The sequence below is a fragment of the Acanthaster planci genome, linkage group LG20 (assembly GCF_054643075.1).
Source record: "Acanthaster planci isolate LZ-2023a linkage group LG20, COTS_SCS, whole genome shotgun sequence".
In the NCBI taxonomy this organism is placed as follows: Eukaryota; Metazoa; Echinodermata; class Asteroidea; order Valvatida; family Acanthasteridae; genus Acanthaster; species Acanthaster planci.
Genome location: NC_141796.1, coordinates 1,627,417 through 1,646,557, shown reverse-complemented (window position 1 = coordinate 1,646,557; position 19,141 = coordinate 1,627,417). Strand labels below are relative to the sequence as shown.

Sequence of the window (19,141 nt, the reverse complement as noted above, 5' to 3'; positions counted from 1 at the left end):
ATCCCAGACCGTTTGGATAAAAAAGGTCATTCGAAGTCAAACTCTTCAAAAGACAGGTACGCCAGAGAAAGTTTGCGGTGTCAACTACGAGTTTCTAGTATCCTTGGATTATATCGGTTACCTCCTGATTTATTAGATTAAGATGCCCCACTTGTTTCGTGAATACTCGCTAAGTCGATTCAGTTATATACAAACATGTTCAATTCTTAGAGAATTGCCACTTAGGAATTCTGATCGTGGGTGCAGATGAACTTGAAAAAAAATTTAAAAAAAATAAATAAATAAATAAAAAAATCCCAAACAAACAAACGAACGACCGGCGTTTACCCGCTCCTTAATCCTTGACCAGGAGTACGGGTTCGTAGGCTCCTCGTCGAAGAACCTTGCTCCCCGTATTGCAGGTGTGACCTTAAGCATAGTTGGAAATAATTCATTCCGTTTGAGTTTACGAATTATGAAATAAGAAGCTTTCTCTCATGTTTCTTTTTCAAAAGGTTTTCCTTTTCCCTCGCCAATCATTTGAGGCAAGATGTAAGACGAAGAGACCCCCCCCCGCTTTGTGTTGGTCACTGTTTTACTGGAATCTGAGGAATTCTTTCAGACATCGGGGGGGGGATGTGTTATATAGTAACAATATTCTGGAGCGTGCGACTGGGCAAGTTGGGGGATACCCCTCGGTCTCGTTTCTTGCTGCGGGTATATCACCAATGGCCCCGTGAATGGAGGGTAAACTAACCCTTTAGCTTGTCACGTGACGAACACCTGCTCGCATTCCAATACATTACAATGCCAAGTAGCAAGTACCGGCGTGTGTGGTTTGTCAGAACAAAGTACTTTCGTGCTTCGTGTTTCTCATTGTAAACATAACTGGTCAAGATTCACGTGAATGCACTCCAAAATCACGCAGTGCTGTATGCGGTCGCACAACCTACATAATTATTATACCCACATCAGGGACATAGCTTCACAAGACTAGTACTGCCTTTTGTGTCATTTAACCGGAACTGACTGTCATATCAAGAGAGCACGACCTGTAATTACATGTACCTCTCAAGCTCTATTGGATTTTGACCTGTACAGCATGAAACGGATTGGAGGCACAGCCTTGCAGGAGTAACTATGGATAGCCTGATATTTATCGGCAAGTGATGAGGCCTCCCTGTTCTGAATGTAAGTGGCGAAGATTTTTTATTGGAAACTCGGCTGGGTTCCAGCCTCAGTTGTAACAAAACAGCAACAGAAATTATAGGAAACTGTCGGGGAGGTGTTAATTAATTTGATTACAAGTAGATCCGGATAATCGACCTGCAAGGTCTGAGCTCCCTGCGTTTTGCTGTAGCTGTAAGTAACTGTGCCTATCCCAGACTTTACGTCAAATGCAAGTGACGCGCAAATTTAGGCCAAGTAGAAACAGCTTTTTATTCAGGGCGAATCCAGCTGAGAAGCAAACTTTAATCGGGTTTTGTGGCTTTTATACATGATTTGAAGAACAGAAGAAACAAGATAAAGTAGGCCCCCTAAAGAATTGCATTTCTTTTATGAGTTATTTTTTTAGCTCCTGGGGGGAATGGTTTCTGTCCGTTGCCCCCTTCATTCATACAAATACATTCAATTATTCGTTCAGAATTAACTTGTGTATGCATGTAAATGCGCAGCTTTCTTTAGTTGCTACCGGAGGTGTAGGCTGCACAGGCTGCGAACAATTTTTTTCTTGGGTTTTCTATAAAAATCCACAAAACTCGTCATTACTATAACAATGTAGGCTAAGCTGGTATGTCATGGATTAAATTAAAACATAAAAATCGTTGGTGCAATCAACGCGTTGAAGGAAATGAGCAGGGCTTCTACTGCATATTGAAAAAGCACAGATGAATGTGGCTCCACGTACATGTACCTTGCATCAATGCAATGCAATGAGGACTCTACTAATCCCTTTTAGTAGATTTGGACATGAAGGCGATATAAGGTGAAGATTGTTATGTACAGTCATCACTGTACCAGCGCCACACGGCCGTTTCCCCCGGGCTACGCGCGCTGACGGCACAAAATCCGACCCATTCCAACAACCACAACTTGGGTTAATTGGGAACAAGCAGCAAAGATGTCTCACCGGCAATAAAATCGAACAAAGTTGCTATTAGTATTTGATCCCTATATTTTGAAAGTCCTGTCGGTACTAGTTTTGTGGAGGTTATGGCATGAAATCTTAAGGGGTAAGTGAAAGTGATATGTGTAGGGTACTAGCAGAGACGCACCTGATGGCTATATTCAAGTTAATACATTTTGTAAAAACAGAAAAAAATAAAACAATTTTGGGGTTCTGAAGTCTAATTCAATTTGGGCCTTGTCAAGCACGCATAAGGCACCATTTCACAAAGAGCTAAACATGTCAAATAGAGCGATGTTTTCGAATGCAATGATTTTCTGTATTATTATTTATTTTTACTACATGTCGTGCTTGACCTTTTCGACATTTTTCTTCAAAGAAAACATCATTGGGCCTAACGTCAAAAATACACTAATGTTGTCTTGGAACAAATCTCGATTAATAGGATTAACTATATTTTGTGGGTTTTTTCACTTAGTTCAACCAAAGGATTACCCCTCAGAAAATCATCGATTTACTAGCACCGTTCTGAATCTAGCCCGCAATTCATGGATTTTGAGCACTGTTGAATCGTTGGCCGAATCTGAATTCCGGGCTCTCTTCAGTCTGGTAAACACGCGGATGAATATGCGACTGGATAGGCCTAGTCCCGTAAATGTAGCTAGATCACCAGATCATCTATATTAATAATCACAATGTTATCTTCGTTTGTGCATGATATCCCAAATTATACACTTCTTAATTTTTGTTCCTTGTATGATAATTCCATTGGAACATTACCACCCTCGTGTCTCTCTTTTGGGTCATTCGTACGTCATTAAGGACAAGGACACAATACGGAAATTGACCTTGATGACCTTTATAGTCACATGATGTTAACGCTGTGTAAAAATTCAGAGTAGGCCTATGTGTGCTTTCATTGTGGAGAACATAAATTTGACTTTTAGCTTCATTTTGTGTTTTTGTCTCGGTAAGAATATGTTAAAGGACAAAAATAAAGTAGTGTTTTCCAACACTACCTCGTTTTTTGACCAAGTAGCGTGTGATGTGTGTGTCAGTGTAGCTGAGAAGCAGCCTCAGTACACCAAGGGCGGTTCTCCTTCACTCTATGGAGGTCCCGGTAGCTTTGTACTCTTCTTGCTCCTTTATTTGCCCTTCATGCCCGTAGAGATCACAGCAAAGTGCAGCGTGTGCGCAGCAGGATCTGGTAAGGGGTAGAAACTTAAGCATGCTATATACCTCATTTCTACAGTTACGTTTGGTGTGTGTAGCGTTGAAAAGGCCCTTTATTGGCCATCTTGCTTCCAGGAAGGAGCCAGTCTGAAAAGTGGGCATGCATGTAAAGGTTTTTGGGGGTAATCTGCATATCCTTGCACTCAATACAGATTTAATCAAATTGGAAACAACTGTAGCAATTCATACGTATTGCTAACTGCTTACTTTAAAACACCTATTGATAATAATTTTTAGTGAAAAAGTTCAAACCATTGCCAAACAATCTTGTTTATTTAATTTGTAGCTGCCAAGGTAACACTTTGCAACCCAGCTTTGGCACATTTATAATAAGAATCTAATTATCAGGCAGAATACCTCTTTTGATTAAAACCAAAATACAAGATATGAGCCCAAACTATCTTTTATTCTTTTACCCCAAAACACCTTCTATCCATTAGCATTCCACCCCAAAAAGGCTTTTTTTTTCCCAGCTGAGTTATCTAGATTTTGGTGTAGAAAGTTGAAGAGACTTGTAAATTTGGGAATCTAGGGGACTAGGCAATGTATAGTTGAATGCAAGGGTATGCTTTGTCTCTAGGGTTGTACATAATGCAATCATGGGCACCAGCAGAAACTACTAGACACTAGAGGTGTGGGATCCGACTGCCCTGTCTTTAGTTGCCTGTGTTCCATGGCAGCTGATGCTTTATGCTGGCAGAGCTTTGTGTTCTGATTTTGTAAAGTTGACCCCTGATCGGAATTCAAGTTCGTGCTGGGCATCGATGGTGGCCAAATTTCTCTGTGAAAGTTTGTGCCTTTTGTGTCAGTTTTGGCATTCTAAGCTGTGTGGAGAAATTCTAGACCAGGCGTTGGACGAAGACTCTATTAAAGTGAAGGAAGAGAAGGTGAACTGTAAGTTATTCATTGAAGTTGATGTATTTATGTTGAAATTTCGAAAAAAGTCGAAACTGCTTTCTCAAACGAATTTTGAAATATCTTGCTACTTGTGCTAGAGTTAACAAGTGATTTTTCTGTGTTAAATGTCCAGTTTCAATGGAATGCATCAAGGAAATACAAACAAGTCGAAGTTCAGATTTTAATGATCGATTTAACTCGAATCACAATAGAAAAGAATAGCTGATGTTTTCGATTCGTTGGGGCAGACGCTACCTACCATTTTCTCTGAAATCTTGTAACAGTGATACAATATTATTAGCTTTTGGGTCATTCATATGTCTTTATGTTTAGATGGTCACCACTTTGGGTATTGAAGACACCCTATGACTACCTGGTATTGAAAGTCTGGACTGAGTGACAACCAAAGCAGAACTACTGTAGAGACTGACCGCAGGCTACCTGGTTCTCCAAGACCTCGTTTGCCAAGGACCGGTCAGAGCTACCTATCACTTTGATAATGGACCAAAGCTGAACTACTTTAGAGACTGTCCACAGCCAGGCTACCTGCTTCTCCAAGACCTCGTTTGCCAAGTACCGGTCAGAGCTACCTATCACTTTGATAATGGACCAAAGCTGAACTACTTTAGAGACTGTCCACAGCCAGGCTACCTTGTTCTCCAAGACCTCGTTTGCCAAGGACCGGTCAGAGCTACCTATCACTTTGATAATGGACCAAAGCAGAACTTCTTTAGAGACTGTCCACAGCTAGGCTACCAGTGGTTCTCCAAGACCTCGTTTGCCAAAGACCGGTTGGAGTTACACTCTTAAAAATCGTGGGGGTTTCTGTAAAATCTATTAGTACTTTACAGAGAATCTTTGCAGCAGACACACTTTGTGATTCTACAGTGATTTTTTTTACTTACCACAGAACCTCGTAACAAGCATTGTAAATTACAGTTTCCTCTGTAGCATGAATCAACATAAATTTGGTACACAAGACTACTTTCATAAGGCTGTTTTTGCTATATTTCAGTGTAAATGTACAGAAAAGTTCTAACCGTGGAAATTGTAGAGACATTTTAGCAAACATTTTGTGTTGAAGTCCTTGCTGGTTTATTCAAATTGTGGATAAGAAAGATCAAATGTGACAATTTCAAACTCTAAAATCATTGGGGAGTTTAGATTGCTTAAGACCAAGATCGACCTGGCGATAACCATCTAGAATTCAGTAAAAACGCAAATATGTCCTGCCAATGTTAGGTATTTGTGATCAGAAGATATTGAACATTTCAATCGAACATTTTCTAAACTTGAAATCTGACTATTGAAACCTCTCATTTTATTTTACATTTTTAGGTTTGGAATATATTTGTAAAAACTTTGGAAACAAGTTGTAAACAATAAACCATACAAAGAGAGTAATATGATTTGTTGTCCTCGATTGTTTGTAAATTGTCCCAGTTGTCCAGTTCTGAACTGTGACACATTGCATCAGATATTTTTTCCCCTCTCGGGAAATATTTTGCTGAGAATCAAACAGGCACCCTAGATTAACAATTTCAGCTCTCTGTAGCGTAAGACATTTCTGAAGTGTAGATAATTCCAGGTTGCAAAGTGTTTATTACTTGTAATTGTTTCGTTGTCTTTTAATGATCAAGTGCGTATATGTATAACGGTGAGCCCAATCCATTGGTAGATTTGTTCATGCTATTTTTATTCTAACAGCAAGTAGAAATCTCAAAATATGTTGCCCTAAGGGTCATATCCAAGGCAACGTCCCTCTCGGGGTGAAAGGTCTGATCTTGCTTTCACCCCTGCACATTTACGCAGCATCTGTTTTTCTCAAGAACTCTTATTCCAAACATACATGTACATGTAAGTGGAAATCACCATATGCACACTTTCGTCAGTGTTCCCATCATAGGCCTACCTATTTATTGAAGTGTCAAAATGACTTTTGTCACAGCAATTCTTTCAACCTGCTATAAACTTCAACTCTCTCATAATTAGACTGTTTTTCAATATTCTTAGGAATTCCCAGGAACAGTCAAAGGTTCCTAACTTTCATAGTATTTATTCCACTCTGTCTACCTGACACAAAGTACAATTACAAATACCGTATTTAAATGTAAAACTTGTGACTCCTTGGGAATTTGTGTTGACTTTTCATTCGTGAAACTTAAAACTTCTCAACAGAAGTGTTTTTGCCGAGCAGTTTATTAATCGTGCGTCGTTGTGTTCATTTTTGAGTGAAAGTAACACCTTTAAAAATTGCCAAGTCTTTCCTCTCCCAGTGCTGCAGAAAGGGGTGACTTTCTCAAATAGATTTTCCGGAATTACCAACACAATAACTCTTCAAACTTGCAGGTTTGATGCAACAACAACCCCCACCCCATTTGTTGCTTAAACGCGATAAAGTGACCCGATTTGATTCGTTATATTAAAGTGGTGGATACCCAAAACCATGTGTTTCTTAGTAATTTAGCAGGAAACTTTTTCTTGACTGGAGATTGCTAATTAATTTCTCACAATATTAGGTCATAAAGAAATGTAGAAAAAACGAAATCTGAAACAAGTTGTTCAGGTTGACTTGAAATGTAGGTATACAGATAACTACCCTACCGCTGGTCACAAATTATGTCAGGGCTAAACAATTTTTATTTTTAAAGTTAAAGTGATATTTTCTATTTCCCCTTGGGCCTATTTTTTAATTGATACGTGTATATGAAATTTATGCTGTATTATTTTATGGATAGAGTCCAGAGCGGTAAACATTATTGTGACAATTGAACATCTGAACAGGTCCTGTATAGTTTTTGTTGGGGGATATGATCAGTACTTAGTGGCTGAAGACTGGCCTTTGCATACTGGCTTTGTAGTTGATGCAAGTTATTGTAGGTGATGTGGGCAATGTAGTGGGTTAATAGGAAAGAGTGTAGGTGACTGATGGTCCTCGATCAGGAGAGCGGGAAGCTAGGAATCTGCGGAACAGTTGTCCTTGGGCATATTGTAGTTCATATTCTCAGATTCAAATAAAACAATCAGTTGCTAAAATGTTTGTAGATCCATTGTTCACATCCATTTGAACATTTTGACACACAAATTTGACTATTTACCTAGATTTAAGATACTCTAACTTTTACTTGTAATTAGAAGCACTCTTGGTCGAACTCGTACTCTGAGATACAAGCGCTTGTACTTGAAAATTAGTTTTTGTACTTGGCAGGTAAAGTACTCGGACTATACTCGGCAATTTAAGTACTTGGAAAAGTACTTGACTTACAACCGTTCGAAATTGACAAATTAAGGGTTGTAAAATTAACCGTAGCTTTCATTTACTTGTTTCACGTTTGGTTTGTGCCTGAAGTTCATAAAATCAAAGAAAACATAGCAGCCTTGTCAATGGTCATCAAATTGAAAAATTTATTTTGCGCAAAATCGCTACAGGGAATTCTGGGTGAGCACAGAACGTTCTTGCGAGATCCACTGCACGACTGTGTTCTACTGCCCCTTGAAATGAAAAAAAAAGCCAAAAATACTCAGTAAATTTAGCTGTGCATCTTATGTAACTCCGATAATTCATGGCAGCAAACTTCATAGAGCAGTAACCTTTAATATTGCAGTCAACCTTTACCCATAAGGTTACAGAGATGTACAATCCTGCATATTATTATATAGATGTGCGTGCGTCATTATGCTGGATACGACGACACTTTCGCGTCGATATTGGTACGTTAGGCTCCCCTATTTGAAGTCTAAAATCCATTCTCATTTTTAACTCATAATTTTGGACAGAGGAAATCATATTTGGAAAAACAGGAAGTTTCTTGTCTTGAAATCGTTGATGTTGGCAAAAACCCTTAGCTGTGCGTTATGGCGATACGGCCGCCATGTTACGGTTTGGACCATACCATTATGCTTATGGGGTGATATTGGGATGGCAACATTTTTATTCGTCGGGGAAATCCCTCTTCGTAGATACAAAATGCGTTTGGGAATTCCACGGGGCCGTTTTTGCTGCTTTGTTTTGTAAAACTACGTCCGTTTGGCAGAAATTTTTCACAGAGTGACTAAGACTGCTTTTAACTTTCTCTCAACAGCTTATGATAAAGTAGTGACTAATATTTCATCAAATTAGAGCTATTTTTACATCCCAAGGGATCCCAACCACAGGAATTATAAGCAAACACAACAGTGCATAGGAGCTCAAACAATTCTAAGCCATGTTCTAATCCACGTCTTCCGTTGACAATCGTCAGTCATAATTTTCTATTCCAAAATTTGTATCTGTTACATGTCACACACAAAAATGTAAAACATTTCCCTGAATGATTTTTTTTAGGTATCTTGGTGAAATAAAGATTATGCAGTGCGTTTCTGTCCACGGCTAGCCCTGTTGACTTGCCGTAAACGAAACATTGACATCACGGTGAAAGTACGCGACGTAACTGTCATGCCACGTTGACCAAGAATCTGTCATGCGCACTTTGATGTAAAGGTCAGGGTCACGTCTAAGAGAAAAGTTCATGACAAAGCGCAGTAGACCTAAACACAATAGGAAATGGTTGGGTTACTTTAGTTCAATGAAATGGAAACTAATATTTGCCTTCCCAAAATTATTCCTAGCTTCGATTAAGATAATCAATTAGTATTTCTCAAACTGTGACCCAAACATGTCGCTTTTAAAACCAATGCTAAGAACATGGAAAATAATGAGAACACCTGATTTTTACCCATTTGATGAGCTTAGTGTACGCTAGTTTTCTTAGGGTAGTAAAAGATATCTAGAAAATAATATGAATTTGGACGTTATTCTATCAGATCATCAGTGATTAGAAACCCAAATTGGATAGCAGTTTAAATATCTTGATTTCTTTAATTTCTCCAGTCCATATATTGGGGGCAAAATTGCTCACATTGCGATATTTAAAAATAAAATTCCCAACACGGGCGATTCACAATAGTGCGTCTTCAAAAGTTTGCGACACACGCACGTCGGTCGATCACAGCGCTCAAAATCTGTCGACCCTTTCCAAACGTGCTTTGGGTCGTCTTTGAAGGTGCACTACTTTGTAACGCACGTATTTACAGTGGTTTTTACAAAACAAGTATTTTATCACAAGATACTGTGCCGTCAGTGTTCAACAAATACACAACTGCTTTCAGATTGACTAAATCATACCCCCCCGGCAATGACAAGGTCATGAAGGCTTAATAGCAAAGAACATGGCAGGAGTTTATTTCGCAGTTTTGTTAGAGTACAATTCTTTTGTTTTTTTCATTCAGGTGAGAAGATTGAAAATATCTTTGGGCTAACCAGGAACGGTGGCTACGCACAGCTTGGGATATGGCATCAAATTTCGTGCCCAACGTTTCGGCGTGGTGAGAAATTAGACGGCGTCGTTTGGTACAAAGGATATGTCGTAGGTGACCCGTCGACGGTTCGTCTAATCAGTCACTCCGGCAGTGGTAACTACCCTATCAGCGACAGATACGCCTTCTCTGCTGATTTCAGCCTCCTTATAAAAGGCATCGAAGGGAGTGACGAAGGCTGTTTCTTGTGTCAAGTTATCCCCAAAGAAACCGGATTTAGGGCTCAAGGAATAAACTTGCAAGTTCTTGGTAAGGTCATTCTCTCTTCGTGTAGGTGTAAATATCGTATTAAAGGATATTGAATCAAACAGTTTGATGGGGCTAATTTAAAATGTTATGGCGTGCTGTAGTTTTTGCACTGCACATTCTTTGTATAAAAATGGTTTCGGTTGAAATAAATCATTACCTTGACAACACGACCCTCTTCTTGCTTAATCATAGACATGTCATTTCCTGCAAGTCCAAATGACACTTCAGGCTCCACCACTCTTCACAGAGGACGCAGGCAGATGCTACCGTGTCTGTGCATGTCACAGTCACCCGACGCACCATCCGTAGTGTACTGGTCAATGGGAGAGGGCATCACTACAGATACAGAGATCATTGGTGCACGTTTCTCTGATGGCGTCACCCTGCAAATCCAACATGGCGCTGATTACAGCATTGGTAGCGACGCTTCGCTTACAGTCAACTCCCTGAATGGTGTGCATGATAACCAGCGATTCTGGTGTCATGTATTTCAGTCAGATGGGACGCTTAGAAATTGCTACATAGATAGCCAGTTTGAAGGTAATGTAAGTTATAACTATTATCTTTTGACTTAAGGCTTTCACGAAATACTGGTGCTGAGTGTTGGTCATTTCATTTCCTTATTGTGTAAAGTACCACCAAGTTCGGCCACGCCACAATTGCACAAAACTTCTCTGTTTGGGTACAGAATATCCTTGTTCGCAGTACCCGGATGTATCCTAAACATCCGTCCAGTACAGAATTAATATGGCTTCGAAAATTAGACTGCATTTAAGACCAAGAAGTAATGACTTCATTATATGAGATAATTTTTCCTAAAGATCAAATCACAGTCAACATCATCTGTAAAATCTTTAACAGCACCTTATTATGAATCCTCTTCGAAAATGAAATTGTGCATAGGACCTACACTCAAAATGGATCTCAGTATTTCACTTTTTGAATAATCTTTGTCCGACGTTATTAAATCCACTGATAACGAAGTCTCACACTTTTCTTTATTACAGACCAGCAACAGCCAAAAGTTGGCCTTTTGAAGGCATCTGAATTATCTTTCTACCTGCAAGAAGGCAGAGAGCAGGTACTCCCCTGCCATGGCTGGTCGACAGGTGACACGTTTTGTGAGGCCAAGTGGCTTAAGCTCGACCCCGCAGATCAACAAGTTGTCGTCAGTTACAACCTGTCGACCGGTGCTGTAGATTCCTATTTTGGATTCAATCTTGCCACTGACTTTGGTTTGGTGATTAGATCAGCGCACGACGAACACGCAGGATTGTACCAGTGTGGAGTTGGAAATGACACCATCGAAGTCCAAGTGATAGGTGTGCAGGCAGTTTTTCCTTCAGAAGCTTGTTGTACAGTAGACTTTTCCCAAACTCCCTAATAACTAATGACCCATAAGGGAGAAATTTTAACCTTGCCAAAAAACAAAAATGAAGGAGTTATTTTCCCATACCTTCTGTTTGCAGGGAGGAAAGTGTTTCTCACTTTCTATTTACCATTTCACAGGCAAAGACTTGGCAGTTGGTTTTAAGAGTACATGAGTAATTCCAGAAATTAGGGGTCCAAAAGTGTGACATTTTTGTGTCCCTGTAACATCTGACCTTTGTTATTTGACATGGAAATATCACCGTAATTGATTTCAAACTATTACTATTTTTAGCAAGTACATGTACATGTGATTTGCATTAATTCATCACTCTTGGAAATTGGACAATGTATTCTAACTGACAAAATCATATGTCATACGTGACAGGGACACAAAAATTGGACTTATAATTTCTCGAACCATTCAGATGTATATTCGAAATAGACATCTCAAAATGTAACATGGGGGTTGAGTACCTATTTGTGAGATTATCATCATTAGCAGACTAATAGTATACACCCAAAAACCGGGCATTGCACACTTTCTATATATTTTTCTGTTTTTCCATGGAATGGTCGATACAGGAAACCTTTTCCCATTGGATGGGGGCCGCACTATTTCCCGTGAAAGTGTGACCGCTGAGCTGGGTGAAGATTTTAAACATCAGTGCCCTGCTGTACTGCACGTCTCCCAAGGGACCAACGCCACTTTGTTCTGGTCATTTGGCGTGTGCACTACGCAGAAGGCCACTGTGATTGGTACACTGACCCTACCCGGGCGTTCAAAGACGATGTCTGACGGTGCGGAATCCGCAGGCTCCTTCAGCATATCCCCAGAGGGATTCCTTCAAGTGGGCAATTATAGCAGATACGGTGACATGAGATACTGGTGTCATATTTTCACAGAGGAGGGGGTTTTACTTCGGTCCTATGTGGACGTGAAAAGTTATTTGGCTGAACGTAAGCAGCTATTGATTTATTTTTAAGAACATTAGGAGTATGTACTTCAATTGATTAAACAACAGTCGTTGACATATTCTCCTTCTCTATCAACCTTCCATAAGGCACCCATTTGTACTTTACGTTTTATCTTCCCATCTTCATTCCCCCAGATATTATGTCACCTCATTTTAATTTACAAATCCTTCCAATTTAAACCACATTTCATTGTTCCCTGTCGCTCCCTGCTTTATATATTCTCCCTCTACAATAAAACCATCTTCCAGTTAGCCTGAAGCCCTAAACGTGCCATTCATTCATTTTTCATCAACTTACTGCACTTTGTGGTTTTTAAGATTCGCACTGTACACTTCACCCTCGACGACTATTGCGTCCGTTGTTAATTTATTCTGGTGGAAGTAAAAGTGGGTGAAAAAACCTTTTGCAGTCCCTCACACTATGAATTTCAGCACCATGAATTTGCAGTTAATTTGTAGTTTCATTGTGAAATTGTTTTTTTCACTGCAACTTCATGGCAGTTCACATGGTGAAAACACCGTGAAAAAAATCCCGGTTGTGGGTATTCAATCGCTCCTTTTGTTGGTAACTGCTTCGCTAATTCCTGGCTGTCTATCACACTAATCTTTTATTACGCTTCGACAGTTAATCCGCTATTTTCACACCTTCCACGGTGGGAAGCTGGACCGGTGTACGTTATGAATAACAAAAGGACCATCAGCTACCAAGATGTTGATGTGAAAAGGCTAATCCACTCCCAAGCTGATCAACTTTCCACCGTGAAAACGGGCTTACATTGCCTTGACAAAAATTTCACGGTGATTTAATGGTAAAACTGCATCTTCACGGTGTTGAAAGTTCATAGTGTCAGATCCGAAATTCCCTGTGTTTTCTTTTTTATGTGGTGGGAGCAATTGGTGTGTGGTGTGGTCAAGCAATTAAGGCTGCATTCGAACCTGTTGTCCAGAGCTAGCTCTAGGTCTTCATGCTATTGGAAATATGCGGCGAGACGCGCAGACACTAGACCTAGCTGGAGCTCTGGAACTTAGCCCTATACCCAGCAAGAAATGAGACCGAGGGGTACCCCCTCAACATGTCCAATCCCTATACACATTCCAGACTATTGTTACTTAACACATCCCCCAAAGATGTCTGAAAGGAATTCCCCAGATTCCTGCGAGACAATGACCAACACAAAGCAGGGGGGTTCTCTCCGTCTCATACCTTGCTGCATGTGGGAAGCCCATTTCGGACACGTCCTTAGAATACGGACTTCGGTCGTCATACACCTATTTTCAGCTAACACTGATCAGATTACCCAACTCACGTTTTTGTATGTTTTTTCCCAAAGCGTCAACTATAGTGCCGACCCCTGTGAGCTGTCCATGTGAGCCGTTCATCACTGAGGCCGCCTTTGACATCGTCGTCTGTATCATTGTTTGTTTCTTGCTGCTTCTTGCCGCTGTGGTTGTCAGGGAGCGAAGACAGCATCACGGCTACACCCCCGCTCCGTCTGGGACCACTCCTCCTATTAACCTTGCCCCTGTTACGTCATAGCGGTAGGTTTTTAAACCAATCGCAGGGGAACTGTTCAGTTGTCTGTGTCAAAATGGAAGCAGTAGGAAAGCTGTAAAATAATGATAGTAATAAACAGAGCCCCTAATCAAATAAGAACAGTGGCAAAAAAGAAGAAAAGGCCCCAGCCCCCCAAAAAGTTTGCAGCTATTATCACAAGTGGTTGACAATTTTTAGTTGTGCATGGACAATTACATAGACTTTACTTGAAAACAGTTGACGTGTCATTTGGTACTGGTTTCACTTTGGAGGTCCTTCAGGGTTTAAGGTTGTTTGCTTCTTTTTATTTACTTGTTGCTCGTCATAACTAAAAAAGTTGTAATCAAACAAATCGATAAAGTATTTTAATCGGATATATTGCCCTTGTTTACAACAAAATTGTTGTGAACACAACGTCCGATTGTGGGATTGCGGTAGACGTTTATTTAAACCTCTGAACAGGTGTTTGAAATGTACCTCTTCTATTTTAGCTTAATTATAAACAGGAATTTATGTTTTTCCCATCTTCTTGCCCATTATCATTGAATTTCAAAATTAAAATGAATAGGAACAAGGGAAACTAGGTACATTAAGATATGTTCATTTCAACTTCATTCTATATTTTTGTACATTTCTAATGAGTAAATGTTTTAAATTTCCATGTTCCATTTTTGACTCATTACAAACTTTATGGTTTCTCACAACTTCTTGCCATTATCATCAGGTGTATGAAATTCATCTCTTCTGTTTTTGACTCATTATATACGTGAATTGCAGGGTTTTCCAAACTTGTTGTCCATTACCATTGAATTTCAAAATTAAAATGAAACAAGGATAACTAGGTACATTAAGATATGTTCATTTCAACTCCATTCTTTACATTTGTACATTTCTAATGAGTATTTCAAGATGGCAACAAATGGACAACTTTCGAAAATGTTCAAAATAGTTTTCCTGCAATTATCCACATCAAATGTTTATGCAGTTTTTTGTAAAACACAAATTGTTTAACATGCCTTAAAGGCAGCTTTATTTTTTTCAAACTGTAGTCGGTGTTAGACACCATCAAACTTGAAATCAACAGAAATTATACAGAAATATGCTACTTAGATGTGCAATTTTATACTTCCATTTTTGGCACCCATGGGGGACTTTTCTGTGTATTTAACCTCTCAAGGCTTTTCTAATGCATGCTTGTAAAATAATAATCGTAGCGTTTTCAAAGTACGGTTTAGTGTGTGGTTAATACTGTACTCAATAAAAATTGCAAAACGCAATTTATGATTAGCCCATCTGAAATGTGGCAGACAAAATAGGAGGGCTTTCTGGTTTGGGTAATCTATTTTCTGTTTGCTCAAACTTCGCCCACTTCAATCAGCTCCCTCTGTTTGTGTCGATTATTGTCGTGGTGAAAGAAGACAACTTTTGTCAACTTCCCCTGTCGTTTCTTTTGACAGCTCCACACAGCTGCTCAGAAAGTAGGTAAATTACACCCAGTTACTAGTCATTTTGGAAGGTGCCGGGTCGTCCAAAGACACATCTTCCTGGGCATCCTAAAAAACTGGGAGTTCAAATAATCTTCGCCTTCTCTGGAGGACTCCATGTTTCTTTGTCTTTATTGGGATCACACGCTAGTCTCTTGATTGTGTGCCATTAATACGGTTTCGTGAATTGCCCCGATGTGTGCTAATTTGTGGCAAACTTGATATCATGTAGCACAGTGTCTGTGTCTATGGATTAGGTTGAATGTGCTTCACAATACGGCCATTTCACAATAGTGCGCCACCAAGAGTTTGCAACGCGTTAGCCAATCACAATGCGCGAAATTTGTCGACCCATTGCGCGGTTGGAAAGGGTCGACAAATTTTGCGCGTTATGATTGGCCAACGCATTGCAAACTCTTGTTGGTGCACTATTGTGAATCGCCCGTATTCCAGACAGTATTGGTATATCTGTGCAATGTATTTGCCGGTAGGTATTGTATTGGCGTTCTGTGTAGCGAAGTCAGTCGGCCTAGTATGTGTCAAAATTTGAAGTGAATTCGCGTTCAGTGTGAACACTGCACACGTTTATGTTATAAACTTGTAGAACTGATTTACAGCTTAGAAGTCTTAGCATGCATAGCCATTTTCTTGCACGTGGTAGAGATTTAGTATCGTGGAAGGATTTGAAAGACAGTAACATTTGGGTGGGTACTGTCAACAGAAAATGTTGCTTTAAACCTATTTTAATCAGACGCCAATGAAAATGAGTTTTATGTTCATATTATTATGATTATATGGACAGGCATGTTACTATGTTGTTCGAGTATACTGATTTTGTTATTGCTGTTATCAACAAAAAAATTGTATTGTACCTCAACAAAGTGGAGATCGGTAGCGATTAAAAATACATGTATTGCTTATTATATCAAATAAATATTCCGTAAAATTGTTGCCAATAGAAGGCCTATAATAATGTAAAAAAGACAATCGGACATTTTTGTGAGATGAAAACTAAGCCTTAAGTCGATTAATTATGATAAAGTATTTTATTTTATTTTATTTCTGAACGAAATTCCAATCGTTCAAAGGAACCAGGAAATGAATTATCACTTTTTGTGTATCTCTGTATTCTTCTCCAGTGTATGAAGAGTGTTTGACATCTTTTTTGAAAAGTGAACTGAACACTGTGGATTATTGATACCTATACCTGACACATACTCCTAAATGTCTGAAAAGCATTCCTCAGATTCCACTGAAACAACATAAAGCAAGGGGGCGGTGCTCTGCGTCTCACATCTTGCTTTATATGTCCCTTCCAACGGGGTAGATATGGTATCCTCCAAGCGCTAGCTTGGCGATTATACAGCTGTTTATGTAGTAACAATACAATAACAGGCCTGAGTTGAGGGTTTTATGGAATGACTGGAGAAGGTTAAAACAGTCGTTATCAGGAGGGCAAAAAAGGTCCTTTTTTGGTGAATTTGAGTTAAAATGTGCACAGTGCTACGCACGCATGCGTTTCCTGAATTTATGTTCTTTAGCAAATTTGTATAAAGTAGTTTAATCGGATGGCTTGTCACGAACTGAATTTGTGCAGAGCAGTTCCCGCGGCTGTATGGGCGATACAAAGTAAAACCATGAGCTTAGAATCTAAACACTAATATAAACGCAAAAACGTAACACTTTATAAACACTGTGACGTGTTTTGGGTTTTTTTTTTGTTTTTTTAGTAAACTGCGTTTAGAGCTGTAACATTATACATATACAGGTTATTGTGCTTTAATTAACTTGCATTAATACTACCTGGCATGTACATGTAGAGGTCCTACGTACATATGTATCTGTATCATTAATCTGCCTACGTATTAGTCGACACATACAGACATATCTGAGAATTTTATTCAAAAACTATTTCTTTTTTAATTTTACTGTTTTGTTAAGATGAACAAAGAAATTGACTGGAGTAGGATTCGAACCTGCGACCTCTGGAGCATCGCACTAGTGCTCTTCCAACTGCGCTATCCAGCCCTACATTTGAGGCTCTTCCCGTTTGTCAATGTCTCCGTTCGGGGGGGGGGGGCGCTAGTCCAGTCAATTTCTTTCTTTCTTTTTATAATAGGTTAGTGTCTTACATACCTATAATGTGGACCTGTGAACACAGGAAAGGTTATCCACACACAAAGTGAAGATTGTGTATGCCAGCCTCGTTGAAGCCTTCTCCAAGGCTGAGTTTGGGAGGCCTATTCTTGACACGGGTTTCTTGTTCTCGCGCTCGAATGGCGGGAACACGACTCAAGAACACTGTTCTCGGAACAGGATCACACACCTCCTCCTCATCAGAGTTACACAGGAAAACACGGGAAAACTCGTGAGAGTTTGGTTTTTGAACGGCAACAATTAGAGAGATGGCTTCCAAAGCCAGAGATAATTGGAAGTTTTGCAAAATTAATATTGGTTATTTTCCATCACACAGAAATGACTGTTTCTCTATAAATAGAAAAGAATTCAGCCCATCCAAACATTAACTCTCGAATAATAAACGTAGCCTACATGGGCGCCGCCATGTTGCATGCTGCTTGTCACTAACTACCAGCGATAACCGGTTGTTTGTTCCTGGCGTTCGAGCGCGATCCACGAACAACAAAGTGTGTTGATAACCTAGGCAAAGCTGTCCGTTATTGTGCTAATATTGCGCATGGAATTATACTACTTGATATTACTTTTCTGTTGGCATTCCATTTATTTTTTTGTAGAGGCCTATCATTCTATTTATTTTCTGCATTCTATTTATTTTCTGCAGGGCCCAGACGTTTTAGCCTACATTAGCCCGCTTTTTGGGTCTAATTTTGTAATTTTAATTTTCAGTGTGCTTTAATTGTGGTGTTTGAATGCTTAAAATAAAATACTTTTTTAAAATGTTAATTGTATGCCGTTAAGTCAATTTCTATTTACACAAGTGTTGTCCAACGTGTTTGTACAATTATCAGTGGAGTAGCCTGAGCATACCTTGGGGGAAGGGGTTCCCCTAAATATCTGGTAACAAGCATTTTTACCCCATATAGGCCTACGTCCGCCTATTCCAAAGTGCCCCTTTTGCCATTCACTAATGTTGTATTCCCACACAGACGGTTGTCAATATTGTGTAGCATATCATTCCACGTTGAACAGCACTCTTACCCCTTTGCCTCGTTTTCGATTTTATGGATATTGGGGAAGGCATGCACGTAGGAACCTGGGGCCCGTAGCCCCCCCCCCCCACAAGTTGTGTAATTTGAATTCTCGGAGTGGGGAGTATTTGTAGCAGTGTATGGTAATTTTAGTCAGATCACATTCGAAAAATAGAAATTGTAGAAAGATTTCTGGTCCCCCAGGAAAAATTATTTTCCTACGTGCCTGTGTTGGGGAACCAGTGAATAAACCCCTGCTTACCTTTTACGAGAGATACCCTTATCAACCCACCCCCATCAGTATAAGATTGCTAGGCTACAAATTCTAACAACCAAAAAGCTGGCTATGCAAGAGAAGTGTAATAAACAGGAAAACAACATCCTGTGCCCTGCTTTCTGATATAAACGTAAATGTTGGTGGCGGTAGCTTCTATTATACATGTCAAGTTCGCAGTGAAAGCTTATATTGCGTATACATACAAAATATCTCTACAAACACTTTCAATAGGCCTAAATATACTTTGCTGAGTAAGTTGAGACACTGAACTTCCGGTATACTGTGTCACTGGGTATTTTTATAATATATTTATTATTACTTAACTGAACCTCGTGCAGCAGAGTTCATCAAGAAAACAGAATCAGTTAGATGAAAGATTGACATGTGGGAAGTTGACAGAAGATGAGTGCTAAAACATCTGCTAAGTGTTGACCCTTGAAAAAGGACCAACAAAAAATGGCGCCTCGATCGTAACCCTGCCTAGAAAAACTAA

The 19,141-nt window shown here is 39.6% G+C and overlaps 1 protein-coding gene across 3 annotated transcripts; it reads left to right on the top strand.

The window, feature by feature from the left end:
• Positions 1 to 742: 742 nt before the first annotated feature.
• LOC147795828 (uncharacterized) lies at positions 743 to 18,126 on the top strand. 3 transcript variants are annotated; one of them, XM_087130876.1, is made up of 6 exons: positions 743 to 1,170; positions 9,506 to 9,841; positions 10,034 to 10,381; positions 10,849 to 11,163; positions 11,795 to 12,169; positions 13,518 to 18,126. In XM_087130876.1, the coding sequence occupies exons 1-6, from the start codon at positions 1,149 to 1,151 to the stop codon at positions 13,721 to 13,723; spliced, it is 1,602 nt and encodes a 533-aa protein (XP_086987002.1). In that variant the 5' UTR covers positions 743 to 1,148; the 3' UTR covers positions 13,724 to 18,126. The 3 variants fall into 3 exon arrangements, with proteins under 3 accessions (XP_086987002.1, XP_086987001.1, XP_086987000.1); XM_087130875.1 differs by lacking the exon at positions 743 to 1,170 and adding an exon at positions 1,230 to 3,077; XM_087130874.1 differs by lacking the exon at positions 743 to 1,170 and adding an exon at positions 1,231 to 3,314.
• The last annotated feature ends 1,015 nt before the right edge of the window (positions 18,127 to 19,141 follow it).